This window comes from Typopeltis vanoorti, chromosome 9 (assembly GCF_054136105.1).
Source record: "Typopeltis vanoorti isolate ZY-2024b chromosome 9, IOZ_Tvanoo_1.0, whole genome shotgun sequence".
NCBI lineage: Eukaryota > Metazoa > Arthropoda > Arachnida > Uropygi > Thelyphonidae > Typopeltis > Typopeltis vanoorti.
In genome coordinates, this window is record NC_143557.1 from 12,490,428 (window position 1) to 12,505,582 (window position 15,155).

Below are 15,155 nucleotides of genomic sequence, written 5' to 3' on the forward strand. Positions count from 1 at the left end.
TAAAAGTGAAAAAACTTTCAAATTATATGTTTCAGTTATATCCCGCTTCTCCCCCATCCTTCTTTTCACGAAACTTTGCAATATACATTTAGAATTTACAGTAATCTATATGAGGCCTGCTTAAGGCATTATACAGTGGAATCATAACTTTTTTATTTCTGCATTTCAAGGTCCTCTGCATCATTGCTGTTATTATGTGACACCTCCAGGGAGTCCATAGACTCATCGAGGGAGAGTGTGCCAACAGCATCGAACGACTGAACCCCATCCAACTACTAACCGCGCTCGAACTTGCTTAAGCTATTAGTAGCAGAGGCTCTACCAATCGACCAACCTTGCTGGCAATCTGACATGACTAAACAATTTGTGCACAGAGGCCCCTGATTTTCAGGTCCTTTTCCACACCACTTCTAGATTTCGTATCTTCTCTATCTCCTTTAAAGTTTCCCTACCAAGTGTATACTTTATATCCCATCATTGCATAACAGATTTCAAAACCATACACTTTGCAACCTTGAACTGACAATTCTACTTACCTGTTCATTCATACAATCTATTCAGGTCCTCCTGTGAGGCCATGACATCTGCTCGACTCTGCATTTCTTTTCCCAATTTTTCATCAAAAAATAGTTGCATATTACCAGTTAAAACCATCCCATTATCGTTAAAACATTGACTGCCACGGCAATTTTCAGGATTCGGGTCTCAGAAGCCAATTTGATTTAATCATATCATATTATTCATAACCCTAATTATAATGCATAGTAATAATCAAAAAACATACTGAATGTGTTTTTTTGGAAAAAAAAGGTCTCACTAGTTATCTCATAGTTGGCATATGTAACAAAGTTCTTTGCAGTAGCCAACTAAGAGTTAATTTGTACTCAGACACGCTTCGACTTGCTGTTGTTTCGCTAAAGCAGAGTTACCAATATGTGTGTAAATTCGTCAGTAGTGAATCAAGCTTAATCGAGTACGTTACATTTACTTCTTTCTTGAGTATTTTGTTTTATAATTATTATTATAATATATATTTATAATCCCACATGGATAATGATAAGAAAATGGCATGATATATAAGAAAATGGTAAAATAATGGATAAGAAAAGACCACTGACTCAAGAAGAACTGGAGTACTACGTTAATCTATTGGGGGCGAATAAACTCAATTACTGAAACCATCCCTTTTATTTCTGATACTTCTGGCATTTGTAAACAAAAGACGAGATTTTTGCCAAGGATGGTTATGACAGTTGCGATTGTGAACATTCAAGTGATTCGAGGATTCGAGTGAGGACAGCAAAGATGATGTGGTCCCCGAGCCTGAAGATAATCCTGATACTTCCCAAGCAACAACATCAAATATGAATGATAATTTGTGGACCGAAATACAACAAGATCCTGAACAATTTATTTTCCAAGAGAACGCTGGTTTGAAATTGGACATAACAGATTTAACAGTACAAACATTGGTGGACTTATTTTTATCAGAAGAGTTTCTTGCATTACTGGTTGAACAAACTAATTTATGTGCTGAGCAAGAAATTGAAAAACTTCCACGATTAGGAAAATCTCATAGTGCATCACAATGGAAGGACGTCAACGTTGCAGAAATGAAAGTTTTTATTGGACTTTTATTACAAATGGGCCTTTGTTCTTTTTTAACAATAGAGCATTACTGGAGTAGAAACCCACTTTATAATATAATGTTTTGGTGATCAGATAAGTCGAAATATATTCCAGTTGTTATTGTGTTATTTTCACTTCGCTGATAACTCAATACCATCTTCCAACAGACTATACAAGGTAAGACGATATTAAATCATTTTAATAATAATATGCGCCAAAACTGTTATTGACATTTCATTCCTGGTTTTGGCATGTTTTTTTACGACCGGATGCCCTTCCTGATGCCAACCCGCCCCATTTATCTGGGCTTGGGACCGGCACTGAGATGGGGTAACTTGCCTTCCCCAGTGGCTGGGTTATGGAAATCCCTGATGGTGAGAGAGTGATCGTCGGAGCAGACCTGAATGGGCATGTAGGAAGGCAATGAAGTGATGAAGAAAGGGTGCAAGGGTGTTGGAGTAGTGGTGAAAGAAATGAAGAAGGTAAAAGAATCATAGAGCATACTGTGGCCTTTGACCTGGCTATAGCTAGCACGTGGTTTAAGAAGAGAGTTGGACACCTGATAACTTATAAGAACAGGGATAGGATGAGTCAGATTGACTATATTATGTGCAGAAGGAAACATCTGAAGGAGGTGAAAAACTGTAAAGTGATTAACGGAGAAAGTGTAGCAGCACGCACAGGTTGGTTGTAGTAGACTGTGATATAAAAGAGGAAAAGAAGAATAGACAGAAGTGGCAGAAAGATAGGAAAATAAAGTGGTGGAAATTGGAAGAGGAAGGTCGAAAAAATGAGTTTAAAGAAAAGGTATTGGAAGAAATGAAGTTAGGATGTGGAAGAATGGTAGGATGTAAATAGTCGGAATATTAGAAAAATTGGAGAAGAGGTGCTCGGTATAACATCAGGAAAGGGACCACCCGAGGATAAGGAGGCATGGTGGTGGAATGAGAAGGTGCAGTTGGAGATCAGGGAAAAGAAAGAGGCAAAGAAAAAATGGGACATGACTGGAACCAGAGCCGACAAGGAGGCATATAGATTAGCGAAGAAAAGTGCGAAGATGAAGGCAGTTGAAGAGGTTTATGAAGTACTGGAGAGAAACAGTGGTGAAGCTAAGTTGTTGAGAATAGCAAAAGCTAGAGATAAGGCCTTGAAAGACATAACATCAGTTAAGCAGATAAAGGATGCCACAGGAGTAATACTACAAGAGGAGGACAAAATCAGAGGAAGATGGGAAGAATATTTTCGTAATCTACTAAATGAGGAGAATCCAAGATAGAGGTGTGAGGATGGAGAGGCAAATGAAGGATTGGTGCAGGACATAAGCAGAGAGGAAGTGTATTGGGCACTGAAAAAAACGAAGAATGGAAAGGCTGTGGAGGCGACCAGATACCTGGAGAAGCTTGGGTAGCGAGGGTGTAGACATGTTATGGGATCTGATGAGGAAAATAGCCCAACAGGAAAAGATACCAGAGGAATGGAAGAAAAGCATTCTCCTCCCAATCTACAAGGGAAAAGGAGATGTTCAAGATTGTGGCAACTATAGAGGGATCAAGCTGATGTCACACACGTTGAAGATATGGGAAAGAGTAATTGATGGAAGGATACAGTGGGAAACAAAAATTGGCGAGGAGCAGTTTGGATTTATGCCAGGAAGAGGGACAATGGATGCAATACTTGCGCTAAGACGATTGATGGAGAAATATAGGGAGATGCAGGCGAAACTACATATGGTGTTTATAGATCTGGAAAAGGCGTACGACAGAGTGGCCAGACAGGAAGTATGGAGGTGTATGAGGAAGAAGGGGTGTCGGAAAAGTACATGAGGTTGGTGAAGGAGATGTATGAGGGAGCGAAAACTCAGGTCAGGTCTAGTGTCGGCATGACAGAGGGGTTCCCCATTGTCGTAGGGCTCTCAGGGATCAACTCTGAGCCCCTACCTCTTTGATCTGATCATGGATGTACTAGTGGAGGACATCAAGAAGGATGCACCATGATGTTTGCCGATGATATTGTTCTCTGCGAATCATCCCGAGAGAAGCTTGAAAAGACCCTGGAAGAGTGGAGAAAGGTATTGGAGGAGAAAGGCATGAAAATTAACTGGGTAAAGACCGAATATATGTCAACAGGGAGTGACAAGGATATGATCATACGACTCCAGGGTGAAAGGTTAACTTCAAGGAAGAAATTCAAGTACCTTGGGTCGGTCATCGAGAGGAATGATGACCTGGATGAGGAAATACAGCACCGAATAACATGCGGCTGGATGAACTGGAGGAAGATGAGCGGGGTCCTGTGCGACAAAAGAGTGAGTTGTTAGATGAAAGGAAAGCTCTATAAGATGGTGGTGAGACCGGCGATGCTCCATAGCATGGAGACGTGGCCAATAACAAAGGCACAGGAGAGGAAGATGGAGGTGGTGGAGATGCGGATGTTGAGATGGATGAGTGGTGTGACAAAGAAGGACAGGATAAGGAATGACTACATCAGAGGGATGATCAAGGTGGGACCGATCGGTAAGAAGGTACAAGAAAGCAGGCTGAGGTGGTTCGGTCATGTAGAGAGAAGGAGTGAGGAGTTTGTTGGTAAACGAGTGGAGCGTATGGAGGTGGAGGAAAAGAGGCAGGCCCAAACTCAGATGGAGGGATAAGGTGGTAGAGGATCTTAGGGAGAAAGGATGGAGTCGGGAAGATACCCTGGACCGGAGAATCTGGAAGAAGAAGATTAAAGATGGGAATGCTGACCCCGTTTAACACGGGATAAGGCATAGTGGAAGAAGAAGATGCACCAAAACTACATACCAGATAAAAATATCTGTATCAACGAATCAATGATGCTGTGGCATGGAAGATTAAGTTTCTGCCAGTATATACAAAATAAAAAACACAGATATGGAAACAAACTTTATGAACTGTTTGAGTCCGATGGTCTTTTTATGAAAATAAAAATTTACTCCGGCAAATCTGAGGAAACTAACCACAATTTGGGTCACACTATTGAAGTTGTTTTGCACTTACTGGAGGAATATCTTGATAAGGGGTACATATTATATGTGGATAATTTTTATAATTCTGTTACTCTTACGAAATTATTGATTGAACGAAAAACTTGTGTGTGGAACACTACGTAATAACAGAAAGGGAAATCCCATAGAGGTGGTATATCAAAAATTGAAAAAGGGGGGGGAGTTGGCAGCGAATTGGTCCTGCTATAGTACATAAATGGAAAGACAAACAAGAAGTACTTTTTATTTCTAACATGCATGTTGTCGAAATGGTAGAGGCGTCCAACTGCAATGGAAAATTTTCGATGAAACCAAACATAATTCAAGTTAATGATAAGGCATTGACCGATCAGAATGCTGTCGTACTACTCAGCTCTAAGAAAGACCATTAGATGGGCAAAAAAAATTGCATTACAATTTATAGAAATATATATATTCAATGCATTCAGATTTTTTAATTAACTAACTAATTCTAACATAAAACTTATAAAATTTAGAGAAGCATTTGTCAAAGGGTTGATTGGAAAAGAGATTCTTCTAGTTTCAAAGAAAGTTAGATCAGAAAAAGTTCATTATTTAGAGAGTATCCCACCTATCGAAAAAAAACTGCATTTGACAAAAGTCATGTCTAATTTGTATCCAAGCTAAAAAAATGACAAGAAATGCGTTATTATTGTCCAGCCTGCAAAGAGAAGCCAGCACTTTGTGTGGAAGGTTGTTTTAAAAAATATCACAAAAAATAAAATTGTTCTATTACTTCGTATTTGATTTTTACTGTTATGAATAAATATTCTGTTAATGTACGCCAGCCTTTATTTTTTGTTCTCTTCCCAGAAGCCAGCTATCCTTAGTTACACTTATATACTACAAATATACTCTCAGCTGCACGAAAAAGGCAAGTCCAGCAACTACAAGATAACTCGTAGTTGGCCAGATCACGTACTATGAATTATCTCATAGTTGGCAGCCAACGTGTTAATATACAAATTGTGAACATCACACATGTTGTTCATGCCCACCTCTCACTGCTGTGCAGTAGGTTTTGCAGTCTCATCTGCAAATTCTCAAAGGGGTGTACTGGTTATTTTGATAGTACTGCATGAAACTTTACGTTATTACTTTCTTTTGGCAATTTTCTTCAAAATTAGGCTGTTATATGTCAAGGCTATGATATCAATTTTTTTTAATGCACTTCTTCATCAATCCATCAAGATCTTGGTCTTCCTCTAGGTCTGTTTCCTGCCAGCCTTGCATCAAACATCAGTTTTGCTAAATTTCCATTCTCATTAGCCCATGTGTTAGAAGAATGTTCAAGAGAATTGTCACCTCTGATCAATCTGTTTAATTTAAGTCTCAGGTGTGGGAAAGTGCCCATGAAGTGAAAAGAGGACAAATAGTTTTATGCATAAAGGAGTCTCCAGCACAGAAGTAGCAAATTATAGGCCAATCAGAATCTCAGACGTGGTGTTTAAAATATTGAACAATTTGGTAAAAGACAAAATTCAAGATTGGGTACTGAGGAATATGATAATCTCTAGAAGCAATGTGATTTTGTGAAGGGATAGGTTTTGCTTGGTTATTTGCTTACTTTTTATAATAAAGTGATTATAAAAAGTGTCTTTATCCTTTGGATAAAGGAAATGGCTGCTCAGTGATACTTTTGGAATTTGCAGAGGACAGGAAACTTTGACTTGAATTATGCAACAGATTCTGAAACAGAAAACTACATAGACATTAGAAAGCAAATAAATTATTTACAAGCTGCCGTTTTGCTAACTCAAGCTAGCATTGTCAGAAGACTTCAACAGTACATACTCATTGAAGACACAAAACAAAATGACCTGAATAACAAGGACATTCATGTGCAGGTCAGTCTCTTGCATAAATTGAGAGACAAAACATCGACCTTTTTATAGCGCTTTCAGTATACAAGATAGCAATCTGCTTATTTAAATTTGTATACTATCTAATGTTCACAAACATCCATGCCTACATGCCTGCACTGAGATTTGAACCTATGACCTTGCAATTAGAAGTGCCGTCTGCTTGGCCAACTGATCTGAAGCGGTTTGGCTAAATCACTGCCATGATGAGTGATAAAACTGTAAGTAATGGACATCATAATGACTGTTTTTTTTTTGTTTTTTCCAGTGTTATTTATGCTGTAATAGTTAGATCTGTAAGTAATGTACATTAGAACTGCCAGTTTTAATTTTTTTTTTTTTAAGTTGGTATCATGTGACATGCTGTACTGTTGCCTAACCATCTTTAATAGAACATAGTTTAATAACACACAATAATGTAGGCTGTAAAGTAATCATTCCATTATAATACCATTTTGATCAACAAATATAATTAGTAAAGATAAGGATGTCATTTTGTCTCTTTACAAGTCCTTGATAAGACCTCACTTGGACTATTGTGCACAGGTCTAGTTTCCTGGTTTCCATTGTGATTCTGATATAGTGGAGAGAGTACAAAGGAGAGCGTTAAAAATGATATCTGGATTGTGAAATACCTGATTATGAAGACAGATTGAGAATTTGTAGACTTCAGACACTAGCAAACAGGAAGAAGAGGGGTGATATGATTGAGACTTACAAACTTCTGAAAGGGTCATACAGGTTTTCAGTTGATGGAATTTTTTATTTTACGGAGGGTGGGGAAGGACAAGAGGGCATCCTTGGATGCTGAGAATGTATGCAGCTAAGAAGGGGTGAGGGTTCGATTTTTTTCTCATAGGGTGGTCCGTGATTGGAATGGATTGCCATTGGATGTTGTGAGTGCAAGCATTATGAATGAATTCAAGAATAAGTATGATAGCTGGTGCGTGTAGTTTGTGACCTCCTTCGATGAGTCCCTGGAGGTGACTTAATTCTCTCTTAATAATACAATATCGTATTTAGTCACTTAAGGCAGTGCAGTTTCACCTCCTCATAATTAACAGCAAACTATTTGCATGATAAAGAGTGAGTGTAACATAAATGCTACCAAGTCCTGATTGAAGCAGCAAATTAAATAAAACATGCATTCTAATTTTATTTGTTTATAAGATAGCAAAAGTGCTCATGCAATCAAATTGATGCTGTACTGTCATAAGTTAGCTGTTGCTGTTAAGGAAGCAAGTTTGTATTAATACAAATTAATTTAATACAAAGCTAGAAAATGAGTACTTGATAAATGAAGTTATCTTTGATCACTAATTGAAATTAACAGTTTCAATTGTTTTCAACATTAACTTTATCAAATTCCATACAAAGTTCTCTCTTCTTCTTTAGAACATGAAGACAACAGATGCAAGATTAATATTGAACAGAAAACAGACAAGTAGCTTTAACCAAAAGAGAAACAGCCATAAAGCTTTAGGTCTAAGAGATGCTAGGCAAATCTTGAAACTAAAGCGGAAGTCTGCTGAAATGAATAAAAATATTCAGATTTCTTCAGAAAAAATTAAACAGGTGACTCAACTTGTAAGACATGCTGTAAGTTTTTTATTATGAATTTCTGGAATTCAAAATATATAATTTAAATAGTTAAAAGGACTGTATAATTGTTTAATTAAAATCCTTTAGATATATACACTAAGTGACCACTATTAGAAACATCTCCTTGGAAAACAAACCATTCGTGAAGATCTTGAATCGGGTGACTGCAGTTTTCCATATAAATCAGGCATTCATCGATTCTGTTTTTTTTTGTTTGATGCATCAGAATTGGTAAAGGGTGTGACTTAGTGACTTTGACCATTTTATGATTGTCAGTGCCAGATGTGCTAGTGCCAGTATCTCACAAATGTCTACTCTTCTAGGGCCTTTCATGCACAACAGTGTTTAGAGTGTACTGGTTTTTCACATGATCAGTACATCAGTGGTGGTCAGAACATCTCGAAGTGTTTAGTTATCACAGATGAAGGTGCAGAAGCAGACAATGATCTTAGGTCCCAATGCTATCAGCTAAGAACAAGACGATGTGTCTTCAAGTGGGCACTTGATCACCAACACTGAAGAGCTGACAACTGGAAAAATGTTACCTGGTCTGATGAGTTTCAGTTTGTACTTTATCATGCTGATGGTAGAACCAGAATATGAGAAAATCTTAACATTGTCACTGATCATGTTCACCTATTCATGGCTGAAGTTTACCCATTGCCAAATGGATACCTCAGCAAGACAGTGCAGCATGTCATAAAGCACATTGAGTATTGAAGTGGTTCATGGAACACGCAGTGAGTTTCTTTTACTTCATTGGCCTACTAAGTCCCCAACAGATGCCAACCCAATAGAGTATCTGAGATGAGATGGAATGAGCAGTTTGCTTTGCTGGAGCAATGTACTACTACAGCATGGGCAGACATCCCAGGGGGAACATTTCAGGTACTTAGTTGAATAAGTGCCATAGAGAATTCAGGCCGTTGTTAAGGCAAAAGAAGGTTCCACATGTTATTAAACTCTTCCTAATAAAGTGGCCACTCAGTGTAAATGACTAACTGCTTAGATTAGATATCTCAGATTTCGATCAGTTGTGATTAGCATTCAGTATTTGGTAAATGCCCATGTCAGTTGCAAACATTTTTCACTGAAAATTTCAGCATTTAGCTTAATAAAACAAATAAGTCATGTGAAAACTGTTTTTTTTTTTTAATATTTGCATGTATATGATTGTCAATTAGCAACTATAGCAGCTTTTAGGATTCAGCTGTCAACTCAGAGTGTACTGGGAGATATGACAGTGATGTGGACATCCCCTCTGTAAAAGGGAGGTAAAATAGGTGGAAAGAAAACAAAATATTCTGTTGTCTTAATCAACTTGCCCATTGATAATATTCTCTGAGATACTTCAGTTGGCCTAGTTTTTTTTTTTTTTTTTTTTTTTTTTTTTTTTTTTTTTTTTTTTTAAATCTGAAATTTCACTTTAATCTTAGAATTTCTCTGCAATGATTCCACAATATTATCTGTATCCCCATTATTTCTGTTTTAAGTAATAATGTAGTTGACTCTCACTATAGGAAACAGCACTGTAACAAATTATGGAACTGTCCCAATCAAAGCTTGACAGGTATGATGCTGTGTTAGAAGTTAGATACTTTGCTAATTCACTATGGCAAATTATCAGTCCTATACAACAAAATATACTCTATGACAGAACTTCTCAAATGGTAGCGTTCTAGGTTAGTTGAATTGGCCTGCCAATTAGTAGTTCATGGAAATTGTAGAAAAATTCAGTACAGGTTTTAATAAATATGAATGTGTTTAAGTTATTTTGAATTTTCTGCTAAACTGAGAACAGTTAAATGGTAGTAATTATAGTAATTACTAATATTTCTAATTGTGCATAGCACTTTAACATCTTGATTAAAACTGCTCCCTTGTAACTGATCTTGTTAGGAGTTCGATGTTATTTATAACTTATTTTAACAGTATTGCAATATCAAAACAAATCACTAAATTATAAAAGGATATTTACTAACGAGCTTATATTTTGCTCGATTTCAAACCGTTGAGTGGGACAGCTACGATTTAGTCTCTCGAATCTTGAGAAGTTTTAAAACAATGATATTCATTTAGATTTGGCTGATTTTTTAAATGTGCTGCTGATTTTAAGTCTTAAGTTTGTATTTGCTGTGATGAAACACTAGTTTTTCCCCCATCTAATACTGTGCAATGTAACGAAAGCGTGGTCAGCTAGACTTGATTGAACATAGTTGTGGCGGCAGATGCACTTCTTGTGTTTATTATATCCAGGGGACTTCAGATTAAATGGAACTTTAAAGAAATATGATTGGGTAGGTAATAGTTAATCGAGGCAATGTGGAGAGCTTGCAGAATGATTAAATAGGTTGTCACTATGGGCAAAAGATAATGCATGCCAGTTTCATGTGAGAAATGTGAAGTTATACATTTTGAGATAAACAGATGTACCAAGATATGTGCACATTGAGGAAATATCTGAAGCTAGGAATTTATCGGTGACAGTAGATGGAGAATTAAAGATGGCATATTGCTAAGGTTGCTTATTGGATTACTTGACTATTGAACAACAAGTAGAGATAAAGAAGTTATTATTCCTCTTTATCAAGCCTTGATATTGTCACATCTGGATTACTGTGTTCATGTATGGTCATCTGGGTTTCTTGAGGGTGAAGTAGTGGAAAGGATGCATAGATGAGTGACCAAGATGATTAATGATGTGTGGCATGCTACCTATGAGGATAGATTTGAGTTTATGGGTTGCAGAAGTTGATTAATAGGCAAAACAGAAGGATATGAAATTGTGTTGATGAAGTTAAATTATTTCAGCATTTGGTTAGATGGGGAAGAACAAGAGGTCATCCTTGAAAATTTAAGTAAGAGTGTAGTTTATAATAAATTTAGTTTAATCCTTTACCCAATTGTAGGCAAACAAAGTTTGCACCTGAAGTAGTTCAGGACTGAGGCAACTCGTAGTAAAGGTGGACCAAGCTCTCATCACTCCTTGCCTCAGTATCTCCCATAATGCAAAGCACATCTCCTTGCAGACATGTATAAAGCTAAGCATTAAGGGAAGGGCCACTACCCAGACCGGTTTCAACCTTTATTGAGGTCTCGTCAGTGGAAGGAAGGCAGACCCAGAAGTAGTGATGCTAAGGCAGAAGCAATGGAGAGGTCATATTTACTTATACGAGTTGCCAAAAGGTGTACCACCTTATTATTAATTTATTCTGGATTTAGAGAAAGCTGTTGGACGTTTATTTTCCACTTGGTTAGACTATAATAAATTTAGTTTAATCCTTTATCCAAGTGTAAGCAAACAAATTTGCACCTGAAGTAGTTCAGGACTGAGGCTTGGTACACCTTTACTGCGAGTTATCAAGGTCATAACTGGTCTGGGTAGTGACCCTTTCCTTAATGCATAGCTTTATACATGTCTGCAAGGAGATGTGCTTTGCATTATAGGAGATACTGAGACAAGGAGTGATGAGATCTTGGTCCACCTTTACTATGAGTTGCCTCAGTCCTGAACTACTTCAGATGCAAACTTCGTTTGCCTACACTTGGGTAAAGGATTAAACTAAATTTATTATAGTCTAGAGTTAGTTAGAGTGTAATTATCAAGCTATCAGGTCCGACTGTAGTAATACTTTGTGAGGAGCAGCATTGATTTACTAAAAGGTAAAAGGAGGTCATGTCTAAGCAATTTGGTCATATTTTATAATGATACAGTAGAGTTAGATAAAGAGAATGGCTACACTATGATACTGTTGGTCTTTGTTAAGACATTTGATAGAATACCACATGAAAGGCTCTTACATAAACTGGAGAATATGGGATTGGAATATAAACTGTTAAGTGCTGGTTTAAATTCCTCCTCTTTTTAGTTAAGTTTTCTCATATCATTCAGCAGAAGGAATGAGAAAAATGCAAGTGAGTGGAACCAGAGATAGAGAGATGCCAGGACAGCAAGTAAGTAGGGAACAAAGAAAGAAAGTGTTGGAGGAGTGAGGGATGTAGGTGAGAAAGGGAGGAACAGAATGGTAAGAGGTGTGAGGTATGGAGACTTGATGATTCGTGGTGTGCAAAATGGAATGCCTGACTAGTGTTTGCCTTGAGGAACGATAGACAGTGTGGCTATGGCAATTAAGGGGGTGAAAGGGTGGATGAGATGATTGTGTTGGTGGGAACAAATGACTTGAGGCAGTGAGAACCAGGTGTCAAGAGATCTGTAGTTCATGCTTGAGGTTGTATGGAAGAAGACTCAGAGAGGAAGATTGTGTGTGTGTTGCCCAGGTATGATAATGAAGAGCTGAAGAGAAAAGCATTAATAATGAATGGTATGATAGCTAGAATGTGCCAAAAGAGAGAGGCTTGGAGTATGTGAATGCCAAGAGGGCATTTGAGGACAGAAAGGAACTGTATGCAAGAGACTGCTTGCATTTGAATGAAGAAGCACATAGGCATCTGAAAAGATGCAATCTCTTCAGATGCCTATGCCCCCTGCAATCCACTGACAATATTATTGATATAAAGGTTAAACAATACAGGTCTCAGTACTCAGCCATATGGGACCTCACTTGTTTACCTTCTGCCTCCTTGATATTGCCCCACTAAACACAACTCTCTGATACCTATCAGACAGCCAATCCTGAATCCAGTTGCAGCACATTGGTTTAGATGTTGGGTTAGTCAACTGGATTCAGGATTGGCTGTCTGATAGGTATCAGAGCTAATCATGTGGCACCCTGTCAAATGCCTTTGCAAAATCCAAAAAAAATGGCAATATATGCTTTTCCCTCATCAACTATTCTTGTACTTTATTTATAAAAGGCAATCATATTACTAGAGCAAGAGCACCCCTTAACAAATCCATGTTGACACTCACAGATAACACTACCCTCATCTGCCCAATGCTGTATGTGGTCCCTCACTAATTGGGATCTTAACTTCTGATGAAACACGAACTGGCCTGTAATTGGACACTTCCAGTCTTTTACCGCCCTTATGCAATGCACTATCTTACCTTCCTACCATTCCTTTCCCATAGCAAGACTTGCATTGGAAAGCCAGGTCAACAGAGCCATCAGTTCTTTAGCACATTCTCTAAACCCATGGTGAAATTCCATCCAGTCCCACAGCTTTTTTGACATCCAGAGTACTCACTATTGGAACACACTCTCCTCTTGCACCTCAAACCTGCCCTATCCCTCTTTTATTAAAACTTACTTGTCCAGGATGAAATACTCCAGTAAAGTGTTTATTGAACAACTCCACAATGTCCTCTGCATCAGTCACTCTATTCCCATTTTTATCCCACAATGTCATTCTTCCACAATCATTTCTCCTTCTACTGACCACATAGCTAAAAAATTCCCTAGGATTTTTTTGGATCTTAATTCCAATCTCTTCTCATATTCCAGTTTTGCCTTTCTTACCATAATAGTCACTCTCCTGGCCTGAGTCTTATATTTTTAATGCATCTGCCCTCCACCCCCTCTCCTTATATCTCTTCCATAATCTCTTTTTTACCTGCATTTCCCATTTGATATTGTTTGTCCCACTTTACACCAAATTGTGTTCTCTTCTTCACTCGTGGAATACAGCTTACTATTGCTGCTAACAAATATTCCTTCACAATTTCTCAAGCACTAATGATATCTCGCCCTTCCTATTCCTCCCTCTATGGAACTGTCCCAAGTTGATATCTAAAACTATTATAATAACCTGCCTTATAATTCCACACATGTTCCCTTTTCTTTGATACTCCTGCATGTCTATTCATCCTCCATGTCAAAACCACATGGTCACTCTCCAGCTGGGGGGGGGGGGAGTGATGTCATCTCAGTTATTATCAGCTTTTCTGATGCTATGACCAAATCCAAAACTCTTGAACCTCTTGTTCCCTCTGTTACATATTGCCTAAGATATTTGTCCCTCAAGAATTCTAGAAATTCCATTCCCTTATTACTACATGCATTTTCCTCTTCCCAGCTTATACTGCTGTAGTTAAATCTCCCATAACAATCATTCTTCTTGCACTCAACTGCCTAAATATCTAGGAAACTTAAGACCTTACACTGGGCAAACATCCTCTTGTGTAAAGAACACCATACACTTCATAGAAAACATCAAAGATATGACAGTGATTTCTACTTATATAATTTGGAAAATTGGAAATGAAAAAAATCAGATGTGTGTCAAATGTTGTTGATTTTATATGTTAATAAGACTGTGGAAATGGATGACATATCACCATTTATTCTTAAGGAATGTGCACCACAGTTGGCTATGCCCTTGACCTGGTTATTTAATGAAAGTTGTACAGTGGGTAGGGTTCCTGAGGAGTGAAAAGAAAGCAAAATTGTACCACTCCACAAGCATGGTTCTAAGACGGGCGTCTCCAACTATAGGTCAGTCTGTATAACTGTGGTTGTGTTGTAAAGAGTTGTTAGGATTAGAATAAAGGATTCAGTTGATTAGTACTTTCTTTGGATCTTAATGCCAATCTCTTCTCATATTTCAGTTTTGCCTTCCTCACTATATTAGTCAATCTCCTGGCCTGAATCTTATATTCTTCATGCATCTGCTCTCCACCCCCTCTCCTTATATCTCTTCCATACGCTCTTTTTCACCAGCATAGTCAGCATGGATTTGTAAAGGGTAGATCTTGTTTTTAGCAATTTCGTTGCATTTTATGATATGGTAACAGGTGTGTTAGATAAGGGAGAATCATATACAGTGATATTCTTGGACTTTGCAAAAAGCATTTGATAGATTACCACATAAGTTGATGTACTAGCTGCAGAGGATGGGAATAAATAGTATATTGGCTCTCTGAATGAAACCAGCAGGTTGTGTATGATGGAGCAGTGTCTCAAGAAAGAAAGTGTCTCAGAAAAGGAGGATAAATATAGTGATATTCTTCTTAGACTTTGCAAAAGCATTTGATAGATTACCACATGATAAGTTGGTGTACAAGCTTCAAAGGATGGGAATAGATAGTATATTGGTTAGATTGGCTCTCTGAATGATACAGCAGGTTGTGTATGATGGAG

General features: G+C 37.8%; 1 protein-coding gene across 3 annotated transcripts in view; it reads left to right on the plus strand.

Annotated features, from left to right (window-relative positions):
* The window catches only part of LOC150102888 (uncharacterized), a 327,651-nt gene that overhangs the window by 34,789 nt on the left and 277,707 nt on the right, over positions 1-15,155 (plus strand). For all 3 annotated transcript variants that reach the window (XM_090398187.1, XM_090398188.1, XM_090398185.1), the window contains one exon: positions 7,909-8,112. In XM_090398187.1, coding sequence (XP_090254313.1) covers positions 7,912-8,112 — 201 coding nt within the window. In that variant the 5' untranslated portion in view covers positions 7,909-7,911. The remainder of the gene's footprint in view (positions 1-7,908; positions 8,113-15,155) is intronic.